At 45.1% G+C, this 25882-nt stretch overlaps 3 protein-coding genes across 20 annotated transcripts in view; 2 read left to right on the top strand and 1 right to left on the bottom strand.

Annotated features, from left to right (window-relative positions):
• Nucleotides 1-8025, bottom strand: part of DAP3 (death associated protein 3) — a 51843-nt gene extending 43818 nt beyond the window's left edge. For 2 of the 12 annotated variants that reach the window (XM_031659134.1, XM_031659171.1), the window contains exon 1: nt 7909-8012. Coding sequence is in view for 2 of the 12 variants with exons in the window: in XM_021930743.1 (XP_021786435.1) it covers nt 7909-8010 (102 nt within the window). In the remaining 10 variants the exon portion in view is untranslated. Of the gene's footprint in view, nt 1-7839 lie in introns of all 12 variants that reach the window. The other 10 variants (XM_031659036.1, XM_031659001.1, XM_031659149.1 and 7 more) reach the window with 8 other exon arrangements.
• Nucleotides 1-25882, top strand: part of GON4L (gon-4 like) — a 240991-nt gene that overhangs the window by 158174 nt on the left and 56935 nt on the right. The window lies entirely within an intron of this gene.
• On the top strand, nt 8302-25492 carry LOC116271652 (YY1-associated protein 1-like). 6 transcript variants are annotated; one of them, XM_031659580.1, is made up of 8 exons: nt 8306-8419; nt 8895-9037; nt 9368-9450; nt 17048-17088; nt 17991-18094; nt 21100-21298; nt 22931-23016; nt 25258-25492. In XM_031659580.1, exons 4-8 carry the CDS (start codon nt 17068-17070, stop codon nt 25367-25369), a joined length of 522 nt encoding a protein of 173 aa, XP_031515440.1. In that variant the 5' UTR covers nt 8306-8419; nt 8895-9037; nt 9368-9450; nt 17048-17067; the 3' UTR covers nt 25370-25492. The 6 variants fall into 6 exon arrangements, with proteins under 6 accessions (XP_031515401.1, XP_031515440.1, XP_031515503.1 ...); XM_031659541.1 differs by lacking the exon at nt 9368-9450 and having other exon boundaries at nt 8302-8419; XM_031659499.1 differs by lacking the exons at nt 8306-8419; nt 9368-9450 and adding an exon at nt 8422-8499.

Below are 25882 nucleotides of genomic sequence, written 5' to 3'. Positions count from 1 at the left end.
ACTTTATTTGGATTTCCTCAGCGTTTCTGCTAATGTCTTCTTTCTTTCTTTGAGACAGGGTCTCACTCTGTCACGTAGGCTGTAGTGTGATGGTGTGATCTCGGCTCACTGCAACCTCTGCCTTGATCCTCCTACTTCAGCCTCCCAAGTAGCTCAGACTACAAACGTGTACCACCACACCTATCTAATTATTGTGTCTTTTTGTAGACACGGGGTTTCACCGTGTTGCCCAGGCTGGTCTTGAACTCCTGGACTCAAGCAATCCACCCTCCTCTGCCTCCCGAAGTTCTGAGATTACAGGCATAAGCCACTGCACCCAGCCTAATGTCTTCTTTCTGTTACAGGATCCAGTAGAAAATTCCACATCTGGAGATCTTCTTCTGTCTTTGTATCTATCACCGACATTACCTACCCTTTAAAAATTTTGTAAAAGGCATAAATTTGAAAAATATATCCTCATTAATCTAATTCAGGTCATTGATAAAACTATTTAACATGATAGGGTTACCTAGCATAGACTAGATCAGTGGCTTTCAACCACAGCTGCATGTTAGAATAACTTGAGTATAGTTTATATACTCAAGTATATAAACTATATACTTGAGTACATAGTTTATATACTTTTTTTTTTTTTGTAGAGATGGGGTTTCATATGTGATCCAGGCTGGTCGTGAACTCCTGAGCTCAAGCGATTCATCCACCTTGGCCTCCCAAAGTGCTGCCATTACAGGTGCGTGCCACCACACTCAGCTGATTTTTGTATCTTTTATATAGAGTTAGGATCTCACTATGTCGCCCAGGCTGGTCTCAAACTCCTGGGCTCAAGCGATCCACCCGCCTTGGCCTCTCAAGGTGCTAGGATTATAGGCTTCAGCCTCGGTGCCCAGCCCCCCTCGGCACAGTTTAAAAATTCAGATATACAGATTGTGCCTCAGACCAATTAAATCAGTCTCTGGTAGTGGGAACTTGACATCAATTTTTTTTTTTTTTTTTTTTGAGATGGAGTCTTGCTCTGTTGCCCAGGCTGGAGTACAGCAGTGCGATCTTGGCTCACGGCAACCTCTGCCCCTTGGTTCAAGCAATTCTCATGCCTCAGCCTCCCAAGTACCTGGGATTACAGGCGAGCCCATGCCCAGCTAATTTTTGTATTTTTAGTAGAGAATGGGTTTCACCATGTTGGCCAGGCTGGTCTTGAACTCCTGGCCTCAAGTGATCCATTGGCCTTGGCCTCCCAAAATGCTCGGATTACAGTTGTGAGCCATCATACCTGCCCAGATGTCAATATTTTTAAAGCTTCACAGCTTATTCCAATGTGCAGCCAAGAGTGACAACCACTGCCTGCATGTCAGTGGTTAACAGAACTTCAGCCCGTTTCACTAACATGTAGCCTTTAGGTATGGTTATTCAACCAATTAAACATTCAGTATACATTTCTTCAAAAAGCCACTGTGAGAGATTATCAAATGTCTAACTTTAATGAGGACATACCAATAATGGAATTTGATCTACCATTCTAGGAATTCTAACAAGAAGGATGTATTAGTCTGCCATGACTTTCTTTACTACTAAACCCAGACTGATTCTTCACGATCAGTAATCTTTCTCTAAATTAGTAGTTCTCTACCAGGGGGATTTTGTCCCCTCCCCCAACATTTGACAATGAATGGTTGGAGGCATTTTGGTTGTCACAACTGAAGGAGGGAGGGGGGGATGCTACTGGCATCGAGTGAGTAGAGGCCAGGTATGTTGCTAAACAGTCTACAACACACAGGAGAGTCCCCCACAACAAAGAATGATCCATCCCCAAATGTCAACAGTGTTGAGATTGAGAAACATTGTCCTAAATTCCAAGTCCCATAGGAAAAGTTTGGTTCACAAAGACTACTTTCATTGCTTTCATAATTTCAGCTAGAAAAAGCAGAATTCCTTATGCTGTATTTTCTCGTCTTAATAATATCTACCTCCCCAGGTCTGGATTCCTAGAACAACATTAGGGACATAAAAGTAAAGGAGTCCTGAAATTTACTGATTATCACAAACTTCAACAGTGCTAACTTCTCCAAGCTCTCAGGTTTTCTGTTTGTTTTGTTTTGTTTTGTTTTGTTTTGTTTGAGATAGGGTCTCCTTTTGTCCCCAAGGCTAGAGTGTAGTGGTGCTATCATCGCTCACTGCAGTCTTGGACTCCTGGGCTCAAGAGATCCTCTCCCTTCAGCCTTCTGAGAAGCTTGGACTACAACAGGGGTGTCCAATGTTTTGGCTTTCTTGGGCCACGTCAGAAAGGAAGTGTCTCAAGCCATACATATAAAACATACTAACACTAATGACAGCTGATGAGCTAAAAACGACAACGGCAAAAACACCGCCAAAAAAAAATCTCATGTTTTAAGAAAGGTCATGAGTTTGTGTTGGGCCTCATTCAAAGCCGTCCTAGGCCGCATGCAACGTGCAGGCCATGGGTTGGACAACTTTGGACTACAGGGATACACAACGATGGCCAGCTAATTTTTTAGTTTTTTTAAATAGAGATGAGGTCGATGTTGCCCAGGCTGGTCTTCAACTCCTGATCTCAAGCAATCCTCCCACCTTGGCCTCCCAAACTCCTGGGATTACAGGTGCGAGCATCATGTCCAGCAAAGCTCTCAGTCTTGTACCTCTAGGTGGTTTTGGTAGAAATCATGCAGGTAATTTACAATTTTTTTTTGTTTTTGAGATGGAATTTTGCTTGTTGCCCAGGCTGGAGTGCAGTGGCGCCAACTCAGCTCGCTGCAACTCCCGCCACCCAGGTTCAAGCGATTCTCCAGCCTCAGCCTCTTGAGTAGCTAGGATTACAGGCACATGCCACCAAGCCCAGCTAATTTTTTTTTTTTTTTTTTTTTGAGACAGAGTCGCGCTCTGTTGGCCAGACTGGAGGGCAGTGGCACGATCTCCACTCATTGCAACCTCTGCCTCCTAGGCTCAAGCAATTTTCCTGCCTCAGCATCCCAAGTAGCTGGGATTACAGGGGTGTGCCACCACGCTCAGCTAATATTTGTATTTTTAGTAGAGACAGGGTTTCACCATGTTGGCCAGGTTGGTCTTGAACTCCTGACTTCAGGTAATCCACCCGCCTCGGCCTCCCAAAGTGCTGGGATTATAGGCGTGAGCCACCGTGCCCGGCCTGTATTTTTAGTAGAGACAAGGTTTCATCATGTTGGCCAGGCTGGTCTCGAACTCCTGACCTCAGATGATCCACCCACCTTGGCTTCCCAAAGTGCAGGGATCACAGGCATGAACCACTGAGTCCAGCTGCAATATACACTTTTTAAACCTCCCCAGCTTTGAAAGCCCTCTTAGCTCTTCTATAATGGAGAAAGCAAGAAAGAAGGAAATACAGTAGTCCCCCTTATCCTTGGGATATCCACTGCAGGACTCCCAGGTGATGCCTAAAACCATAGAGTACTGATCACTAAAAATATATACACACACACACACACACACACAATTTTTTTCCTATAGGTATATACCTATAATCAAGTTTAATTTTTTTTTTTTTTTTTTGTGTGAGACAGAGTCTCGCTCTGTCACCCAGGCTGGACTGCAGTGGCCGGATCTCAGCTCACTGCAAGCTCCGCCTCCCGGGTTCACGCCATTCTCCGGCCTCAGCCTCCCGAGTAGCTGGGACTACAGGCGCCCGCCACCTCGCCCGGCTAGTTTTTTGTATTTCTTAATAGAGACGGGGTTTCACCGTGTTAGCCAGGATGGTCTCGATCTCCTGACCTCGTGATCCGCCCGTCTCGGCCTCCCAAAGTGCTGGGATTACAGGCTTGAGCCACCGCGCCCGGCGAATCAAGTTTAATTTGTAAATTTTGCACAGTAGGAGATAAACAACAATAGCCAGTAAGAAAATAGTAGAACAGGCCGGGCGCAGTGGCTCACGCCTATAATCCCAGCACTTTGGGAGGCCGAAGCAGGCAGATCATGAGGTCAGGAGATTGAGACCATCCTGGCTAACACGGTGAAACCCAGTCTCTACTAAAAATACAAAAAAAAAAAATTAGCCGGGCGTGGTGGTGGGTGCCTGTAGTCCCAGCTACTCAGGAGGCTGAGGCAGGAGAATGGCATGAACCCTGGAGGCAGAGTATGCAGTGAGCTGAGATGGTGCCACTACACTCCAGCCTGGGCGACAGAGCGAGACTCCGTCTCAAAAAAAAAAAAAAAAAAAAAAATAGTAGAACTGGGCTGGGCACAGTAGCTCATGCCTGTAATCCCAGGACTTCAGGAAGCTGAGGTGAGTGGATCACATGAAGTTAGAAGTTCGAGACCAGCCTGACTAACATGGTGAAACCGTCTCTGCTAAATATACAAAAAATCAGCCGGGCATGGTGGCGCACACCTGTAATCCCAGCTACTGGGGAGGCTGAGGCAGGAAAATTGCTTGAACCCGGGAGGGGGAGGTTGCAGCGAGCTGAGGTTGCAGCAAGGCGAGATTGCGCCACTGCACTCCAGCCTGGGCGACAGAGTGAGACCCCCGTCTTGGGGGGGGGCGGGGCAGGGGGATGGAAAGAAAATAGTACAACTAGAACAACACACCATAATAAAAGTTATGTGAATGTGGTCTCTTTCTCAAAATATCTCATTGAACTGTGCTCATCCTTCTCGTGTTGATGTGAAATGACAAAACATTTACAAGATGAGATAAAGTGAGTGACTTAGGCACTCACTAATGTGATATAGTGTTCATCTACTATCAATCTTCTGGACCTTCTGACTATGCCTAAGGGAGATCATCTGTTTTGGGTGACGCTGAATCACTGAGTCAGGCCAATGTCCACAGTTGGATGTCAAAAGCTGATGATGTCAACGACTAACCGATGGGTAGCACATACAGCATGGTTATGTTGATTCACATCCAGGACAGGGTGGTGCAAAATTTCATCACGCTACTTAGAACAGTGGACAATTTAAAACTTAAACTACTATGGAAGGGACTATGATTGCTTCTTAGGGTAGTGGATAGTCTAGATACTCTTCAGCAAATTGGACTTCAGGCTGTATTTGAGAAGTTTCAAAAAACTTCACAAATGCATGTTAAGTGTATATATATGACCAGGGTTAACATCCTAGAATTACAGGGCTCAATAGTACACCCATGAGGTACTGACCTCAATCCAACTGTATATTTACATTATGGTTCTGATGTGGCGATGCATAAAGATAAAAACTTAAAGGAAAAAATATACCAGCACAATTGGTATTTCTGGGTGATGATGTTGCAGATAATTACGTTTCTTGATTTTCATTTCTAATGTTAACAATTAGCAATATTAATAATGTTATAAAATACTGTCCTAACTTTATTAAGGTGTTCATGCTAACATTTGAGATTTCATATTTTCAAATTTGGGTTGTTCACCCAGTAAGTATAATGGAAATATTCCAAAATAAAAAAAAATCTCAAATCGAAAACACTTGTTCCCAAACATTTTCATTAAAAAAAAAAAGAAAAACTCGGCCGGGTGCGGTGGCTCAAGCCTGTAATCCCAGCACTTTGGGAGGCCGAGACGGGCGGATCACGAGGTCAGGAGATTGACACCATCCTGGCTAACACGGTGAAACCCCATCTCTACTAAAAAATACAACAACAAAAAAACTAGCTGGGCGAGGTGGCAGGCGCCTGTAGTCCCAGCTACTCGGGAGGCTGAGGCAGGAGAATGGCATAAACCCGGGAGGCGGAGTTGCAGTGAGCTGAGATCCGGCCACTGCACTCCAGCCTGGGCGACAGAGCGAGACTCCGTCTCAAAAAAAAAAACAAGAAAAGAAAAACTCAACCTGTACCCAAACAAAAATCTCAAATTTCTTCCCTCGTTAAATAAAAAAATCATTTATAGACTTGTTACAACATAGCAGTTGCCATAACCTGTCAATGTAAACCCTGACCATACTCCAGTAAATTTTATCTTAAAAAAAAAAGTTCCGCACACCTGTAGTCCCAGCTACTGAGGAGGCTGAGGCAGTGGTAGGATCCCTTGAGCACAGGAGCTACTCTCTAGCCTAGCCAACATAGTGAAAGCAGGTCTCTAAAAAAAGAAATTAAAAAAAAATTTTTTTTAAATATTTTAAACCTTATTTTATTTTAGAGACAGGGTCTCACTCTCTTGCCCAGGCTGGAGTGCAATGGTGTGATCACGGCTCACAGTAGCCTCAAACTCCTGGGCATGCCACCATGGCCCAGCTGATATTTCTTATTTTTCGTAGAGATGGCGTCCTGCTATGTTGACCAGGCTGGTCTTTAACTCCTGGGCTCAAGTAATCCTCCTGTCTCAGTTGCCCAGTGTGTTGGGATTACAGGCATGAGCCACGGTACCCAGCCTGAAACCTCATTTTAAAAATTTATATCAGACCAGGACCCCAAGATGGAGTCAGCTGTACCAGTGAAGGAGAAGAAACTCCTGGATGTCAAACTAGTGGAACTGCCAAACTAAATATTAATGCGTGATCTCACACAAGAAGGCACTGTTGCAGTGTTCAAAGAGGTTACTATAGGTATTACAACAAGTACTCCAACATGAAGAAACGAGGCTTGATGGGAATTCTGTGGTGCTGGCAGCTTCTGTGCTTTTCAGCTACTGCCTTTCTGAAAAGGAACACAAGCATGGGCAGCTACAGAAGTAAACCTGAAGAGGGCCATTGCGGAGCGCTGGCTCCTGGATAATCTCCCTAGTTTAATGTCAGCTGATTAGCAACCTTAATTCCCTCTGCACCCCGATTTTTCCTTTGTCATGTAACATATTATATTTAGGCTTCAGGGATTAAGAAATGAATATCCTTGGGGAAACCATTATTCTGTCTTCGTTGGTTCAAATAATTCAGGGTTTGTTCATTCAGTGAGGTCATTTTATTGAGCATTTAATATATTTTAACTTCTGGTACGCTCTTACGGTCACAAAATAACAGAATCCTATCTCATTTGCTTATATGTAGCTGACAATTCATTAATCAGTATAGTTACTGAAAGTTACTTGAACACAGAGACCATACATAAGTAACTCTCCCTATACACTGGTGTAGTGAAATTTCATTAAAGCTCTTTTCTTCTTTGACACACAGTTATGCTGCTGATGAGAAATTTTACTATGAAAACAATGTGATGTAGTGAAAAAAGTTAGTTAGGTTTTTTTTTTTTTTTTTTTTTTGAGACGGAGTCTCCCTCTGTCACCCAGGCTGGAGAGCGGTGGCGCGGACTCAGCTCACTGCAACCCCACCTTCCGGGTTCAAGCAATTCTCCTTCCTCAGCCTCCTGAATAACTGGGACTACAGGAGCCCGTCATCACGCCCGGCTAATATTTGTATTTTTAGTAGAGACGGGGGTTTCACCATGTTGGCCAGGATTGTCTCGATCTCTTGACCTTGTGATCCACCCGCCTCGGCCTCCCAAAGTGTTGGGATTACAGGCGTGAGCCACCGCGCCCAGCTCTATCTTATTATTTCACACACCAACCCTGGAGGCATGTTTGGAGTTACCTAATTTTCATGTACACTTTTTGATAAGGAACTAAGAAAAATAGCTTGCTGAAAACAAGGGAGATTGAGTCCAGAACTGAATGAGAAGCACATGGTTTCTTCATCCTCTATCACCAGGCTGTCTAACGAGGCTGAAGAAGTACTATCCATAAGTAGCGCGTCAGGGGCAAACAAACAAAATCGCATATGGACACTAGTGTGAAATTCGATAAATCCGAGGTGGGTTAACAACAGCAAGCAGATCACCAGGCCGATCTTCCTCGGGTCCCAGGTTGGCACCACAGCGCCCGGGAGGAATCCCCACGGAGGCACGCCGGTCCTACCGGCCTCACTCCCTACCTCCCGGAGGTCCGGAGTCCCGCTCCTTTCCCTCAGCGATACATCCCCCGTGCCGGTCCACTCCCTCACCGTGAGTCGAGGACTACTTCTCCAGACCAGACGACTGACACACACTGCCAACGGCCGACTCCAAAGCGCCCGTCCTGCGACTGCGTAAAAGGCTCGGGTCATCCGGCCGGAAACGACTCAACGCGCAGCCGCCGCGGCCTCCAACCACCGGCCGGCAGAGGGGGCGCTAGACAGCCCTCGATCCGCTCGCCGGGGTCCTGTGGAGGAGGAGGCGGGCCGCAGCGCCGCAGGAACGAGCCCAGGGAGGTAGGTTGTCGTGGGACTCGGCCCGCCACCCTGGCAATTCCAGTCAAACGGCAAGCCAGACTTACTTTGCCGGCCCATTCCTCTCCTGCCCCTGCAGCCGACAGGAATGGAACAGTCCCGCGGGGGGGGGGGGACTGTGGAAGGCGCACGCGCGAGGGTTGGAGGGTCGAGGGGGGCTGTGCTGGCAGCGGCTGCTTTGGCGGCGGTTGGTGGCCGTGGGGGCGGGAAGAGGAGGTGGAGGAGGCTTGGGCTCGCGCCGCTTAAGGTACGCGTGAGGGCCTGCGCCGGAGCCGGCTTGACAGGGCCTGAGGGGGAGTGGGGGACTGGGCGAGGAGGTTCCCGTGGGTGAGCGCGTACGGGCTGGCTGGCGCGCTGGGCGGCCGAAGGTGGTGGTTGGTGGGAGCAGCCAGCGACTAGCCCGTAGACACTCGTACGCTTGCGGGCGGGCGTGCGCGCTACGCGGCCGGAGTCGGGCGGAGCGGGGGACGGTGGGGAAGAACGCGAGGAGGGAGGAGTGGGAGGTTGGGGGGGCGCTAGGCGCCCTTCGCTCGCTCCCTCTGGAGGAGCAGCCGCCGCCACCGCCGCCACTCTGCTGCCGCCGCCGCCGCCGCTCCCGCCGCCATTTTGGGTTCGCTTTGCGGAGGGGAGACGATCCCAGTCTCGGTTGCGGGACCCGCCTCCCCTCAGTTTGCCCCCTTTAGCCTCCACCTTTCCCTTCTCCTCTCTCGCATTTCCGCCAGTCAGCTTACCCGCTGGCCGCCTCCTGACAAGCGGGAGGAATCCGCCGTGGACCCAGGGAAGCGGAGGAGCCTGGCGGCCACCCCCTCTTCCCCACTTCCCTGCACTCTCGTCGCTCTCGGCCTGGGCCTCGGCCTCCGACACGGTGAGTAGAACGATTTGGGCAGGCCTTCGGGCCTAAGCACTCTCTCAGCGATTGAATCCTGGGCTTCCTGGGAGCCACTGTCATCTCCCGGACCTGGACCTCTGGGAGAGCAGTGGTGAAGATGGGGGAGGGGAGAGCAGGGAGGGGGATCCTGAGCCTACCGGGAAGTCCCTCCAGGCGGGGTGAAGGGGTGTCCCTGACAGACGGACTCCCGGAGGGGGCTGGAAAGTAAGCGAGTGGAGGCGGAGTCGTCTGTGCCCCTGACAGGTTAGTGTTTGTAGGCATGATCGGAGCCTCCCCCATAGTCCAGTTTGTGTGTGTTTAATTAAGGGATAAGAGTGGTCGAGGACACGATCCTGAGAGGGGAGTTTACCTGTGTGACAAGGTCTGTGGTGTCCCTGCCGCGTTGAACGGTATGTAGGAACGGCAGGATGATCTCAGTGTTATAAGTTTAATAAATGTCACTGATTAGTTTGTACATGGAAAGAGGTGTTTTTGGTCTAGAAGACAGATGGTCTGTTGATGTGTAGCGGCTGTGTTGATGTGTGTATGCGAGGATGGAAAGTGTTTCCGGAAGAGTTTGCCTTTATTTGTGTAAGTGTAATGGAGTTCCCCTTATAAGTTAGCTTAGTTCTTGAATAAATGTTGGGAGGTTCCTTGCAGGTTGATATGTGTGTGTATTTTAGGGATTGGGAGCCCCTAGTTACTTGTTGGGAAAGAGTGGCAATGGTAATGTTCTATACAGCATGTGTCTGTGAGGTCATGGAGGGGAGAAACTTAGCATAGCCAGTTGTGGTCTTAATAGTTTGTGCCTTTGGTTAGAGTGAGTTGTGTAAATGTGAAGGCCCAAAATATCTTTTTTTTTTTTTTTTTTTTTTTTTTTTTTTTGAGACGGAGTCTCGCGCTGTGTCACCCAGGCTGGAGTGCAGTGGCGCGATCTCGGCTCACTGCAAGCTCCGCCTCCCAGGTTCACGCCATTCTCCTGCCTCAGCCTCCGAGTAGCTGGGACTACAGGCGCCCGCCACCACGCCCGGCTAGTTTTTTGTATTTTTAGTAGAGACGGGGTTTCACCATGTTAGCCAGGATGGTCTCGATCTCCTGACCTCGTGATCCACCCGCCTCGGCCTCCCAAAGTGCTGGGATTACAGGCTTGAGCCACCGCGCCCGGCTCCAAAATATCTTTAACAGAATCATTGCTACAAAGCTGTAAAGAATGGGTGACCTTATTTGTTGTCGCGGGTTTGTAGTAATAGTTTACAAATACAATAAGAAAGCGCTTTCAATTTCTTTGTGATAATCTCTGTGAAAATGGTAGGATGCTTTCTTCCATTTTACAAAATAGTTAATTTAGGCATAAGGAGAGAACTTCTCCAAGGCCACATATTAAATTGGTGACAAAGTTGAGACTGTAACTCCCATATTTTCACTACTGCTGCAGCAGTATATTCAGCATACCATGGTGCCTCAGGAAGTCTTTGTCGGCAAATCTGAGTATGTTGGAAAGATAGGACCACATGTGACTGGTTGGATTGTATTTGGAGGAGACCGATTGTGTCAGATATGTATGTGGAAAGTAGATGTCCTTGCCCGGTCTGACCTGTATGAAATGCATATCCATGGCTATATTATTTTGTTTATGGGGGAAGCAGAGCATTTCTGACACTTGAGGTTGTATGTGTGAGGGAGAGAAGGCTTTCACAGCTTAACCTCTACCAGAGCAGCTGCATGGATGCTGACAGCTTAACTTGAAATCTGTGGGAGGAAAGATCCTTTTTCATTCATTCAACAAGTATTTGTTGACTGCCTGTTCAATAAATCGTCCATGCCTTGGGGTGAGGATAATCAAGGTGTCTCTGTAAATAGCCTGGATGCAATATGAGGGGAATTGTTTTGACAGTGGTAGATATTAAGTTGAGTGAAGCAGTGTGGAATTAAAATCAGAGAACTGTTTTTGGGTTCTGGTGATTGTTAATATATGTACCTGTGGATGTTGGAACTTCTTGGCTGGGCTGAAGGAATCCTTTGAAAGATTGATTTCATATAGTAAGAATCCCCTCTGTGAATATGAGGGAAGAGTGCATGAACTAAGCCAACTTAACTGTATTCTTCTGGAAAATGGGATGTTTCTTGATAGGCTAGATTAGTGGTTCTTAAAAGTTTTTGGGGGTCATTTATCCTTCTAAGAATCTGATGAAAGACACTGGGCCCTCAAGTTAGAAGATGAGCATAAGCACAATCACATGATTTATACATAGGATTTTAGGAACTTAAAGTGTAATGAAATAGAGCCAATTTATATTTAGGTCTCATTTGAAAACCTTTCATTTTCTTTGTTCGGGTGTGTGGATGTTAGTATGAGTTTAAGGTGAAGGAGTCTATGATAGTATTTGAACATGTTGACAGGAGAACTTTAGGATCTATGTTTTTTATGTATTCTTTTTATCGTCTGCAAACTTACTTCTGCAGTGTTAGTAAACAATTCTGTATTTGAGGCCGGGCGCGGTGGCTCAAGCCTGTAATCCCAGCACTTTGGGAGGCCGAGATGGGCGGATCACGAGGTCAGGAGATCGAGACCATCCTGGCTAACACGGTGAAACCCCGTCTCTACTAAAAATACAAAAAACTAGCCGGGCGAGGTGGCAGGCGCCTGTAGTCCCAGCTACTCGGGAGGCTGAGGCAGGAGAATGGCGTGAACCCGGGAGGCGGAGCTTGCAGTGAGCTGAGATCCGGCCACTGTACTCCAGCCTGGGCGGCAGAGCAAGACTCCGTCTCAAAAAAAAAAAAAAAAAACAATTCTGTATTTGCTAAAAGGGGAAGCTAATGTAGCACGAGTATCTATGGCTTTGTTCTTTGTCGGTATCTTTTTGTTCTCAAACTCTGAGAAGCGACTTTTTTTCAGTTTTGGATTGGGCCTGAGGTGATTTGAAGCTCCTGTCTTGGAGTTTAGCTTAGTTATAACAAACACTGAGTTAAGCCTATGTAGGAGACACAAAGATTAATATATGGTCTCTGTGCTTGAAGAGATGCTACTTTTCTGTGGTTGAAGAGATGATGTGAATTGTATGATGGTGGCAGCTCTCAAAAGGACAAGGAAGAGGGAAACATATTCCTAGAAGTTTAAATTTTATAACCCAGTTGCAAAGACTTTTTGTCACTACTTATTCTTTGGAATAACCATAAAGTGTGTACACTCTGTATGGAACTTTGTACTTTAAAAAAATATGTTTTGTATCGTCTGGTGTTTTTGTACAAAGGAACTGTTGGTTTGAAAAGAAGGCAAACATCATTTGTGTTCCTTAGCTGTTTTGGGATATATTTCCACAGTGAGTTTATGTAAAAAGGTCTTAATGTCATTTTTGGGTATACATACATGTAGAAAGCCCTCCTGATATAAAATCCAGTAGCTATTTGACAGACTACCCATTAATTTAGTACTAGAAATTAAAAATAATTACTGTACTTTTAAAAGAACAAGAAATTGGTCAGGTGGGGTGACTCATGCCTGTAATCCTACCACTTTGGGAGGATGAGGTGGGCGGATTGTCTGAGCTCAGAAGTTCAAGACCAGCCTGGGCAACATGGTGAAACCCCGTCTCTACTAAAATACAAAAAATTAGCCGCATATGTTGGAGTGCACCTGTAGTCCCAGCTACTAGGGAAGCGGAGGCACGAGAACTGCTTGAACCAAGAATTGCTTGAACTGGGACGGGGAAGTTGCAGTGAGCTGAGATCACGCCACTGCACTCCAGCCTGGGCATCAGAGCAACACTCTGTCTCACACACACACACAAAAAAAAGTGTAGGAAATTCAAAAAGGTGTTTTAATAGGACAGATTATAGGATTCAGTGAGATAATGGAGAATTTTTAGGAAAAATGGTCTGTTAGTCCTTTCTCTCTATTGACATGGCCCCTGTGTAAGAATACTATGTAAATTTGTGAAAAGTTTAATATTTTCTCTAAATTTTTAATGGGTAGTAGGTTCATGGTGTTGTTTTTCTTAAAACGTACATGTGATATGTGTGTGTAGTGTGTATATATGTGCATGTATGTTTATATAGTTTATTTAATAGCGATTAGGTCTTGCTATGGTTTTGTTTTTGTTTTTGAGAGTTTCACTCTTGTCGCCTGGCTGGAGTACAGTGGCGCAATCTTGCCTCACTGCAGCCTCCACCTCCCATGTTCAAGTGATTATCCTGCCTCAGCTTCCCAAATAGCTGGGATTACAGGTGCGTGCCAACACGCCCTGCTGATTTTTGTATTTTTAGTTGGGACAGGGTTTCACCACGTTGGCCAGGCTGGTCACGAACTCCTAACCTCAAGTCGTCCGCCCGCCTCGGCCTTCCAAAGTGCTGGGATTACAGAAGTGAGCCACTGCACCTGGCCCAGGTCTTGCTATGTAGATCAATCTGGTCTCGAACTCCTGGCCTCAAGCCATCTTCTTGTCTCAGCCTCCCAATTTGCTGGGATTATAGGCCTGAGCCAGCATACCCAGCCAAAATTTTTACCTGGTTACCAAATGAACTGGAATAGCCTTACTGTGTTAATGTTGCCTTGGTGGGGACGCCTAAGTTTTGGAACTAAATTGAGGTAGTTATGACAGTTCTCTTTTTAAAGCTGATCAGTATTTCACTTGGGTTTTAGAAGTCCAGTGTACTTCAAAGTAGGACCAACCATCTCTTTTTTCTCTTTTTTTTTTGAGACGGAGTCTTGCTCTGTAGCTCAGTTTGGAGTGCAGTGGCATGATCTCGACTCACTGTAGCCTCTGCCACCTGGATTCAAGTGATTCTCCTGCCTCAGTCTCTTGACAACTGGGTTTACAGGCACGCACCACCACGCCTGGCTAATTTTTGTATTTTTAGTAGAGACAGGCTTTCACAGTGTTGGCCAGTAGCCAGGCTGGTCCTCGTACTCCTGACCTCAAGTAATCCACCTGCCTTGGCCTCCCAAAGTGCTGGGATTACAGGTGTGAGTCCCCGCACCTGGCCAAACCCATCTCTTTCATTAAACCACCTTATTTTGGTTCAGAAACAAGACTGCCATGTATGTAGTGCTTAATTATGTGCCAAGCACTATTCCAGGTACTAAGATACAGTAATGGACAAAACAAGATCCCTGCTCCTCTATCTCAGGACTTAATAATTTGGGCATTTTCATTTTCCAATCTAGGATCTTTCAGTACTGGTATAGGATTCCTGAAGGAATTCCTGAAATATAATTATTTTTCTGCTAGAGCAAATCAATTTTTTTGTTTATGTTTTTGTTTTGAGATGGAGTTTCACTCTTTTCACTCAGGCTGGTGTGCAGTGGCGCAATCTTGGCTCACTGCAATCTCCGACTCCCGGGTTCGAGCGATTCTCCTGCCTCAGCCTCCCGAGTAGCTGGGATTACAGGCGTTAGCCACCACGCTCGGCTAATTTTGTATTTTTAGTAGAGATGGGGTTTCACCAGGTTGGCCAGGCTGGTCTCAAACTCCTGACCTCAGGTGATCCACCACGCTCGGCCTCCCAAAGTGCTAGGATTACAGGTGTGAGCCACCATGCCCAGAAGAGCAAAATTCTTCTATTGACAAAAATATCTTTCCTCTGAGGAAAAGACACTATGTGCCTATGTTTTATCCAGGAATTCCACTGGATAGTTTGTCCTTTGGGATATCAGGGGATTAAATCCTCCTTTAAGAATCAAAGTACTCGGCTGGGCGTGGTGGCTCATGCCTGTAATCCCTGCACTTTGGGAGGCCGAGGCGAGTGGATCACCTGAGGTCAGGAGTTGGAGACCAACCTGGCCAACATGATGAAACCCTGTCTCTACTAAAAATACAAAAAATTATCCAGGTGTTGTGGCGGGTGCCTGTAATCCCAGCTACTCAAGAAGCTTGCAGCAGGAGAATCACTTGAACCTGGGAAGCAGAGGTTGCAGTGAGCTGAGATTGCACCACTGCACCCTATCCTGGGCAACAGAGCGAGACTCCGTCTCAAAAAAACAAAAACAAAAACTCTAACATGTAGAGTATGTAGATGTAGAAACAAAAGTAAAATGATTGTTGAAAAAATGTCTGTTTTTTATCTTCTAAATAGCTTTGTGTATCAGAGATCAGAACGCTCATTTTACATGATATGAAGAAACAGAATGCTAGATGGCTAGAATGGTCGTTACTTTCCTAGATATCCATTGTAGAGGAACACATAAGGTAAAACAAATGAATAAAAGTTAAAAAAAAAAAAATGAGATATCCAAAGATTTGAAGCTCTTTACCCATTAACATGATAATCATTTCAACCTTGAAAATTTATAGAACAAGAGTCAGAACTCAGAACAAAGATCTCTGAGGAAGTAAAGATCAAACTGCCTCCTAATTTCTCATTTAGTCTGTCATTGGGCACTGTCAAACTGTCAAACTATATTTAGAGATTCTGGTTTTCATCTGGAGACTTAATGAGTCGTATAGTATCTTGAATACACGTATAAGATCTTGCCAGGTGGGGTGGCTCACGTCTGTAATCCCAGCACTTTGGGAGGATGAGGTGGGAGGATCACTGGAGCCCAGGAGTTCGAGACCACCCTGGGCAACATAGCAAGTCCCTGGCTCTATTAAAAAAATAATAATAATCCTCAATGTAGAACTTTAAATTTATCCTCATGTGTTGCATCCATTTGAGAAAATGTAATTTTGAATTTTCCATCAATTGCATTGGCAGTCCCTTTCAGCTTTACAGCTTTACATCATCTACAGATTTGTTAAGTATGTTCTCTTGGTCTTCTAACTCACTGATGGAGTTCTTAAATAGGTCAGGTCCAAAGATAGGGCCCTATGAAACACTGTTGGAAACTTGTCTCTGACTCTCTCTCTCTCTGTCTCTTTTTTTGAGACAGTGTCTTGCTCTGTCGCCTAGGCTGGAATGTAGTGGCATGGTCTTGGCTCACTGCAACCTCTGCCTCTAGGAATCAAGAGATTCTCTCACCTCAGCCTCTCAAGTATCTGGGACTATAGGCGTGTGCGACCAAGCCCAGATAAATTTTTTTTTAGAGATATGTTGACATTTTGCCCAGGCTGGGAGACTTGTCTCTTGATTCCATTCAGTATTGTGAGGGTTTGGATAGGCCATCTACTTACAAAATCATCGGGCCAGACGTGGTGGCTCACGCCTATAATCCCAGTGCTTTGGGAGGCCAAAGCGGGTGGATCACCTGAGGTCAGGAGTTCAAGACCAGCGTGACCAACATGGAGAAACCCCATCTCTACTAAAAATGCAAAATTAGCTGGGCGTGGTGGTGCATGCCTGTAATCCCAGCTACTTGGGAGACTGAGGCAGGAGAATTGGTTGAACCCAGGAGATGGAGGTTGCAGTGAGCCGAAATTGTGCCATTGCACTCCAGCCTGGGCAACAAGAGTGAAACTCCATCTCATTAAAAAAAAAAAAAAAAAAAAAAAAAGAATCATCTAGCTCACATTTTCTCTTTGTTGTTTTCCTGTTAGAATTTAAGCTTCATGAGATTAGAACTCTCTCTCTCTCTCTCTCTCATAGCATCTAAAACAGGGATTGAAACATAGTAAGTACTCAATAAATGTTTTTGAACAAATTAATTAAGGATAGCCGGGCGTGGTGGCTCAAGCCTGTAACCCCAGCACTTTGAGAAACCAAGGTGGATGGATCACTGGAGCTCAGGAGTTCAAGACCAGCTTGGGCAACATGGGGAAAACCCATCTCTACAAAATATAGAAGAATTAGCCGGGCATGGCAGCACACTCCTGTGATCCCAGCTACTTGGAGGGTTGAAGTGGGAGCATCGCTTGAGCCTGGGAAGCAGAGATTGCAGTTAGCCAAGATCAAGCCACTGCCCTCTAGCCTGGGTGACACAGTGAGACCCTGTCTCAAAAAAGAATAAGGATAAATATGAAGAATTCATCAGATGCCTTGTTGAAAACGTCATACATTGTCTACATGGAATTTCTCCTTATTGTAAAATGAATCTAATTTATACCAACAACATGCTGTTTGACTTTTTTGCAGAAAAGGAAGCAAATGAACTGATGGAAGATCTGTTTGAAACTGTGAGTAGTGATCCTCGAGTTAGAACATGGGATTGTAAGTTGGTTCTCCAACAAAATGTGTCCTTTGGTCTCTGTGATGCTCCCTCTAGAAGAGGGACTAAACCAATTCTCCTTTTAGTCTGCCTGGGAAAGAATATAATGACAAGGGAAATTTGCTAACTACTAGACTCTTGATTATCCACATGTAGGTTATTGTTATCAAAATTTTCCTTGAAGCTTTTTTTTTTTTTTTTTTTTTTTGAAGCAAAGTCTTGCTCTGTCACCCAGGCTCTGGAGAATACAGTGGTGAAATCTCAGCTCACAGCAGCCTCGACCTCCAGGGCTCAAGCAATTCTCTCATCTAAGCCTCCTGAGTAGCTGGGACTACAGGCACACACCTACAGGCCCAGCTAATTATTTTACTTTTTTTTAGAGACAGAGTCTCGCTATGTTCTGGAACTCACAGGCTCAAGTAATCTTCCTGCCTCAACCTCCCAAAGTGCTGGAATTACAGGTGTGAGCCAGCATATCTGGTCCCTTGAAAACTTTCGATGGCTTCCCCTACTGTCATTTGGTGTGTCTTTAAAGATTGCCAACTAAAGTATTTTGCACACAAATAATTACCTTTTCCATAATTTTGTCTGAAAAGATATTTCTGAAGAGATTGATCATTTTGAGTTACCCTAGCCCTGTCCATACTGATACAAGTTGACTGGTTGAGCGACGACTTTCCCGGCATAATAGTCCTTCCAAATGTGGGTTTGGGGGAGTCCTGAAGTGAGAAAGGTTCTGATGTAGGCTCTTTCTGGGTGCCAGCATTATTAAAGTCTTGTAATCTGTAGTTTTCACTCTTTTCTTTCCAATACTGGAGCAACATTCGAGACCCATTCCCCAGGAAAACCCTCCCTTCCCTTTGCCCACAGTTCCAAGATGAGATGGGATTCTCCAACATGGAAGATGACGGCCCAGAAGAGGAGGAGCGTGTGGCTGAGCCTCGACCTAACTTTAACACTCCTCAAGCTCTACGGTAGGCTAGTTGAAAGACCTTGAGATTTGGAATAGAGGAAAAGTTTATTTCTGAAAAGGTTTTCAGAAGTTGCAGTTAACAATTTTTCATCCCCACCCAGCTTCTGTTACTGATGTAAGGATGCAGAGCCCTGTCAGGAGTTAGGTGTCAGGTGAAGTCTCCTTGGTATGGGGCAGTGCAGCTGTAGGCCAAGCTGTATCTGTTTGGGAAGGGAGAAAAAACAGTAGCTGGCATCCATATCCACTTCTCCAGGTGAGTGGTGCTGGAGAGGTATGTAGGAATTTATGTGGCCAGACACGCAAACTACTATAACACACAAACATATTATAATATCGAGTCTGTCCCTTTCGTTCTTTTTATATGCCATTAATATTTGCTAAATGTGACTGAAAATTTGTTAAATCACCTAGGCATTAGTGGAGCAAACCCTGAAGCACCTGCAGTAAGGAGTCTGAAACGTATGTGCTGACGTTTCTGCCTGAGGTTGGCACTTGTGTTACAGCATCCAGAAAGTAGAGGCTTTAATTTTTTCCTCATTTTCTGGTGGATTTGCATCTGCACTTTATTCTGTTGTAACAGCATATAATCATTAGGTGGATGGCAACAGGTCAGGATGCATTTTGTGCCGTAAGTGGAACAAAGCAAAGAGAATAGACCCTCTAATTAGTCCTGTGTTATAACTTAACAGCATTACTAAGCAGAGAGCTTGAGATCCATCTGAAAGCTAGACCTTTAATGATTTTCTAGGCTAGTGAAAAAAGATAAGATATGCCAACCAATGTCTAAAAACTAGAATTACTAGTCACTCTCCATTACAACAAATATAACAATACAACTACATCAGAAACCTCAAGATTGCTAAGTCAGTATTTGACCCATTATTTTAATTTATAGTTCATAGAACAAAATTATGGTATAGCAGAATGGAACCATTCATCCTGGGAATGTATAATGGGATTTGATTAATAAACATTTTGGTTTCGCTGATCAACTCTTTATAACTTCTTTTTTTTTTTTTTTTTTTTTGAGGGGGGGTCTTTCCTTTTTCGCCCAGGCTGGGGTGCGGTGGCACCATCTCGGCTCACTGCAAGCTCCGCCTCCCAGGTTCGCGCCATTCTCCTGCCTCAGCCTCCCGAGTAGCTGGGACTACAGGCGCCCGCCACCGCGCCCGGCTAATTTTTTGTATTTTAGTAGAGACGGGGTTTCACCGTGTTAGCCAGGATGGTCTCGATCTCCTGACCTCGTGATCCGCCCGCCTCGGCCTCCCAAAGTGCAGGGATTACAGGCGTGAGCCACCGCGCCCGGCCAACTCTTTATAACTTCTTAAAATTTGGAAAGTGTAGAACTAATTTAAAATTCCTGTTAGAATTCAGTTACCTTCTGGTATTCAATGGAATATAGTCATATATCATCTCATGGTCATACCCTCTGTGAAATCTATCATTAAACGATTCGTCATTATGTATTAAATGATTCATCATTGTGTAAACATCGTAGAATGTACTTACATAAACCTAAATGGTTTAGCCTACTGCGTACCTATTGCTCCCAGGCTACAAACCTGTACAGCGTGTTACTGTACTGTACTGAATACTGTAGGCAGTTGTAACACAACGGTAAGTACGTATGTTTGTAAACATACAAAAGGTACTGTAATCTCGTGGAGCAACCTCTGAATATGTGGTTCATTATTGACTCAAACATTACGTGGCACATGACTGTACGTGGGCCGCTGCTGCTTCTCTTTCAATTGCAAATACAAACCTGTTTTAATCTTTAAATAAAAATCCTGGATTCTGTAAGTCCATAGATAGCAAAAACATCTTAAAACACAATAAGGAAGAGAGAGGAGAAAAAGACAGTCAAAACAAAATCTCTGGGGCTTCCGTTATCAGTTATCTAAATAATATTTATTAAAACTAAGTGCAGTCTGTGTTTCCATTTTCTCCTTTCTTATGCTTCTGCTCTTTTGTTCCTTCAGTGGTGGTAGCACAAATATTCAAATTTTCCGTTGTCAGTAAAGATTGTATAGACAGTCCCACAGTCTTTAGGTTTTTACTCTGCTACCCAAAGCCACAGTAGTAAATACTATAAAAGAAAACTTACTCAAAGGTAATCTTTATCTGCAAAAACTATTGAAAAACGTTACCATTTAACTATTGCTGTAATGTAGGGGATTCCTTGAAATATGATAACCTGCTTGTTACAGCTACTTCAGCAGATCTTATCCTGTTGCATAGGGTATCAGCACGTGCTTAATCATTTAGGTATCTTATTCTCCCTTTATTTCTTTCTATGTAAACATAGAAAAGGTACAGTAATCATACATAGAACTGACATGCTAGGTATTTGAATTTTTGCTCCAGCCCTGCAAACAATCTTTCATGAGAGTAGGAGTGGGAAGTTAGGGTTAGGAACCTTGGAAAAGGAATTTAAGGGGCCAAAAGAAGATAGCCTTCATGGATAGCAGTAGGATAGTATTTGAACTAACATCTCGGTTCTGTTCTTTTGAACTACTGTGTATTTCAGTTATTTTGGTATATCCTTTTCTTGCTTCATGCTAGAAAGTCTTTGACTTGTTAAGATAGCAAGGCAGTGCAGCCTGAGTAGATGGAATAATGGGACAAGCTGGACCTGGGATGGGAGTAACAAGTAAATGAGAGAAGAAATGAGAATGATGAGTTCCCACCAGCTCCTTGGCTGCTTTCTTACCCATATATTTCTCTGTCCCTAGATGTTTGGTTTTTTTCTTCATTCGTATATTATTTGGAAGAGGAATCGTAGAGGAATGGCATGGGGTATAATACAGAATCATATTTGATGCATGCTAACTACTTTGGGAAAAGATTTGTATAAGGCTGGGAGTTTGACTGCTGGCTACAGTGAAATGGGGGATTAGTAGGGAATGAAAATTGTTCAGGCTGTTTGCTCATCATTGGAAAGAATTGGATGTGTTGTGAACCTAGGAAAACACTCACAATCCGTCATCCCCCTGTTTGGGATAGGTTTGAGGAACTACTGGCCAACCTACTAAATGAACAACATCAGATAGCAAAGGAACTACTTGAACAGCTGAAGATGAAGAAATCTTCAGCCAAACAGCAGAAGGAGGTAGAGAAGGTTAAACCCCAGTGTAAGGAAGTTCATCAGACCCTGATTCTGGACCCAGCACAGAGGAAGAGACTCCAGCAGCAGATGCAGCAGGTAACACTTTCCTTGGTCATGTTAATATTGAATTATACCAAGGCCTAACTCTGAGGCTTTGGTATAATCCAAAATTAACAACTGTGTAAATGTTAGAGATAGTTACCTTACTACCTATTAAAACTGTAGTATCTTCACATCAGTTAGAAGCTTGAGAAGTCATCATGTTCATGACCTGTGGCTCAGGGAGGAGAGCACATAAGGACCCTAATGGTATTCGGAATTACAGATTTCAAAGGGTCCTCAGTAATCTATTCTGAAAGTGTTTTTCCTTTTCCTTTTTCTTTTCTTTTTTTTTTCTTTTTTTTTTTTTTGAGACGGAGTCTCGCTCTGTTGCCCAGGCTGGGCAGTGACTCAATCTGAGCTCATTGAAAGCTCTTCTTCCTGGGTTCACGCCATTCTCTTGCCTCAGCCTCCCGAATAACTGAGGCTACAGGCACCCGCCACCATGCCCGGCTAATTTTTTGTATTTTTAGTAGGAACAGGGTTTCACTGTGTTGTAGCCAGGATGGTCTCGATCTCCTGACCTCAAGCCGGTCGCTGCACCGGCCTCCCAGAGTGCTGGGATTACAGGCATGAATCCACCCGGTGCCTGGCCGTTCCTTTTTGTAATCTCAATTCTAGGCCTAAACTTCTCTCTGGTTCTGTCATTTTGTTGAGAGGAACATGTCTGAGAAATTTATGCCAAGATCCTATGTTCTCATGCTCTTGAAAGCAAATATGTGTCATAAAGTTTGCAACATCTTAATGTCTCTCTGAGGGCTGGGTTGCGGTGGCTCACCTGTAATCCCAACTGGAGGCTGAGGTGCTTGACCTGGGGGAATTCAAAGCAGCCTGGACAACAAGAGTGAGACCCTGTCTCTACAAAGGCAAAAAATAAGACTGGGCACAATGGCTCACACCTGTAATCCCAGCACTTTGGGGAGGCCAAGGGAGGTGAATGTTTAGGAAGCAAGTCACAACATGGTGAGCCCACATCTCTAAGACAAAAAATTAGCTGGGTGTAGCAGCCCGGGCGCCTAATCCCAACTACTAGGGAGGCTAGAGGCAACAGAATCGCCTGGGAGGCATAGGTTACCATGGGCAGGGTCATGCCACCTCCCGAGACTGACACTCTTGTCTAAAAAATAATGTAGAGGCGGTGGTGGCTCAAGCCTGTCCCAGCACTTTGGGAGGCCCGGTAGTGGATCCGCGGAGTCAGGAGATCCGAGACCATCCTGGCTAACATGACCCGTCTCTACTAAAATACAAAAAAACTAGCCCGAGGAGGCGTGAGGTGGCCCGGGTGCCTGTAGTCCCAGCTACGGGAGGCTGAGGCAGGAGAATGGCCTGAACCTGGGAGGCCCGGGCAGTGAGCGAGATAAGCGCCACACTCCAGCCTGGGTGACCTGGCATGGGAACCAGATCTCAAAAATAATAATAATAATAATAATGTAAAAAAATAGCCAGGCAATGTGGTCCCATCTTGAGAGACTGAGGTGGAGGCAGGCACAGGAGGTTAAGAGGGCATTGAGTCATGGTTGCACCACTGCACTCCAAGCTGCATGACAGAGCAAGACTCTGTCTCAGCAGGGAAAAACCTCTGGGCTCCTGAAATGTAGTCACTGTATTATTTTCTTTTTCTCTCCCCAGCATGTTCAGCTCTTGACACAAATCCACCTTCTTGCCACCTGCAACCCCAATCTCAATCCAGACCCAGTAGCACCAGGATATGTCTTGAATTCATAGACTAGAATATAAAATTGAGTTATTTCTCACAGTTATTCTTCTCTCTTGGGTATTTTGATTGAGTGAGGTGGCTGGGTTACATGAAAGGACAAAGAGTGTATTCAATTTTTCTTTTCTTTTTTTTTTTTTTTTTTTTTTTTTGAGACAGGGCATGCCGCTCTGCTGGAGCTGGAGTGCAGTGGTGATCTTGGCTCACTGCCTCCGCCCTCCTGGGTTCATGCCATTCCTGCCTCAGCCTCCCGGGCAGCTGGGCTGCAGAAGCCCGCCACTCGCCCGGCTGGTTTTGTATTTTTAGTAGAGGTGAGTTTCACCGTGTCAGCCAACAGCCCAGGCAGAGGCACCACGCCTGGGTAATTTTTTTTCTTTTAGTAGAGACAGGGTTTGACATGTTGGCCAGGCTGGTCTCGAGCTCCTGACCTCAAGTGATCTGCCCACTTCGGCCTCCCAAAGTACTGGGATTATAGCCATGAGCCGCTGCACCTGGCCTGTCCTTCTGATATTTTTATTGGGTCCTCCTCCTGTCTTCGATCCACCCTGACTTCTAGCTTCTTTGCTTTTTTTTTTTTTTTTTTTTTGGAGATGGAGTCTGGCTCTGTCGCCCAGGCTGGAGTGCAGTGGGCGAGATATCAGCTCACTGCAAGCTCCGCCTCCCGGGTTCGCCATTCTCCTGCCTCAGCCTCGAGTAGCTGGGACTGGCGCCACCCGGCGCCCGGCTAGTTTTGTATTTTAGTAGAGATGGGGTTTCACCGTGTGGCAGGGTCTCGATCTCCTGTTTCGTGCTCCGCCGTCACCGGCCTCCCAAAGTGCTGGGATTACAGGCATGAGCCACCGCGCCCGGCCGCCACCCTGACTTCTTAGGTTTTTGGTACTGCTATTCGTTTCATAGATGTTGAGGCTGGGTGGCTCACGCCTGTAATTCCAGCCTTTGGGAGGCTGAGGTGATAGGATCACTTGAGCCCAGGGGTTCAAGAACAACCTGGGCAACATAGTAAGACCCGGTCTGTGTTCTTTAAAAAAAAAAAAAAATTAAATAGTAAAGCAAATACACATGTAGGTGTTGAATTCATTATCCATTCATTACGCTCACTGTTAGTGTTTTATGTGTAGAGCTAGTTTTGCTCATGACGTTGTGAGGTATTTTGAGCTTTTAAATTTGAAATTTGGCCAGGTGTGATGGCTCATGCCTGTAGTCCCAGCACTTTGGTAGGTCAAGGTGGGAGGATTGCTTGAGCCCAGGAGTTTGAGACCAGCCTGGGCAACACAGTAAGACCCCATCTCTACCAAAAAACTTAAAAAAAAAAAATTAGCTGGGGATAGCGCCGAGTGCCTGTAGTCCCAGCAACTTGGCACTTGAGCCTGGGACATTGAGACTGTAATGAGCTATGATTATACATCACTCCACCCGGGTGACAAAGTGGGAACCTGTCTCACAAAAACAAAACCAAATTTTACCTCATAAAAGTTGCCTCAAACTTTTGGACAGGTAATGATAATACTCTCAGCTTCTTCAACAAGTCGTCTTTGGAGTTTGAAGAATACATTTGCTAGTACTCTAAAACTTACTTGGTGATCAACAGGATGTCTTCATCTCTTACTGTATTCAGAGGAGGATGAGGAGTACTTGGTTGTACGCATTATTCTGAGACCAAAAGACAAAACAGTTTTAAAAGTAATGTCCTGGTCGGGTGAGGTGGCTTATCCCTGTAATCCTAGCACTATGAGAGGCCGAGTCAGGCAGATTGCAAGCCTAGGAGTGCGAGATCAGCCTGCTTAACATGACGAAACCCTGTCTCTACAAAAAATACAAAAATTAGCTATGTGTGGAGGTGTATGCCTATAGTCCCAGCTTCTCAGGAGGCAGCGGTGGGAGGATGGCTTGAGCCTGGGAGGAGGAGGTTGCAGTGAGCTGAGATTGTGCCACTGCACTCCAGCCTGAGCGGCAGAGCAAGACCTTGTCTCAAAGTAAGTAAATTAAAGTAATAGTCCTCATTCTTGAGCCTCTTAATTCTAGCTCGGGAGCTAGACCATGTATTCCTTAGTGATAAACAGTTTAAAAATAAAACAAGAATATAATCCCTGAATATCTGAGAGCTCACGTGTAATCTTAACAGACTAGTTTATTGTGAAAGACTTTATGATGATTTTTACCTGTTTTTATCCTGTAGTAGGAAGGTCAGCTTCTCATTTAGATTCTGAAGGCTACTGGTATTAATTGTCTGGAATTGTCTTAGATCTTCCTTGTGTCCTGTTTTCCCAGAAAGAGCTGGGAACCTTTGCTCAAAGCTCCATCGCCCTTCACCATCAGTACAACCCCAAGTTTCAGACCCTGTTCCAACCCTGTAACTTGATGGGAGCTATGCAGCTTATTGAAGACTTCAGCACACATGTCAGCATTGACTGCAGCCCTCATAAAACTGTCAAGAAGACTGGTAGGAGACAGATGTGTCAGCTTTAAGTTTTTACTTGCGGTGAGAGGTGGTGGGAATCTCATCCCATAGATAACTTCCTAGGATACTTGCCTAGGAATGGAGGACACAGGACATTTGTAATTTCTTTCTTCTCTCTTTTATCCTCCCTTTGTACTCATTATCTGAGTTCTAGAATTACATGATAATCTCTGGGCCTGGGTAAGGCATGGAGGCAGTGGACAGTATAGGAGTATGGGAGGTAGAGATATGAGGCTCAGTGCTAAGAATTGGACTATAGCAATCTGAGGGATATTAGGAGTCAGATCAGATTAAACTGGGGCCTGGTAAAGATGAAAGTCAGGTGGTAAAGTTTGGTCATGTTTAGCTTTTTACTCTCTTCATTAAGATCAACTAACTTGATTTACCATAATGATTCTATCATAGGTGA

Source organism: Papio anubis, chromosome 1 (assembly GCF_008728515.1).
Source record: "Papio anubis isolate 15944 chromosome 1, Panubis1.0, whole genome shotgun sequence".
Taxonomy (NCBI): domain Eukaryota; kingdom Metazoa; phylum Chordata; class Mammalia; order Primates; family Cercopithecidae; genus Papio; species Papio anubis.
The sequence above is the reverse complement of the archived record's forward strand: the minus strand, read 5'-3'. Positions and strand labels throughout refer to the sequence as shown.

Excerpts from the sequence above, each read along its gene's own strand:
- LOC116271652 (XM_031659541.1), top strand. The coding sequence starts at position 17,068 with ATGGAAGATCTGTTTGAAACT. Across the intron at positions 21,299-22,930 it reads TCCAGCAGCAGATGCAGCAG|CATGTTCAGCTCTTGACACA; the intron begins GTAACACTTTCC and ends TTCTCTCCCCAG. Across the intron at positions 23,017-25,257 it reads GTAGCACCAGGATATGTCTT|ATCTTCCTTGTGTCCTGTTT; the intron begins GAATTCATAGAC and ends GAATTGTCTTAG.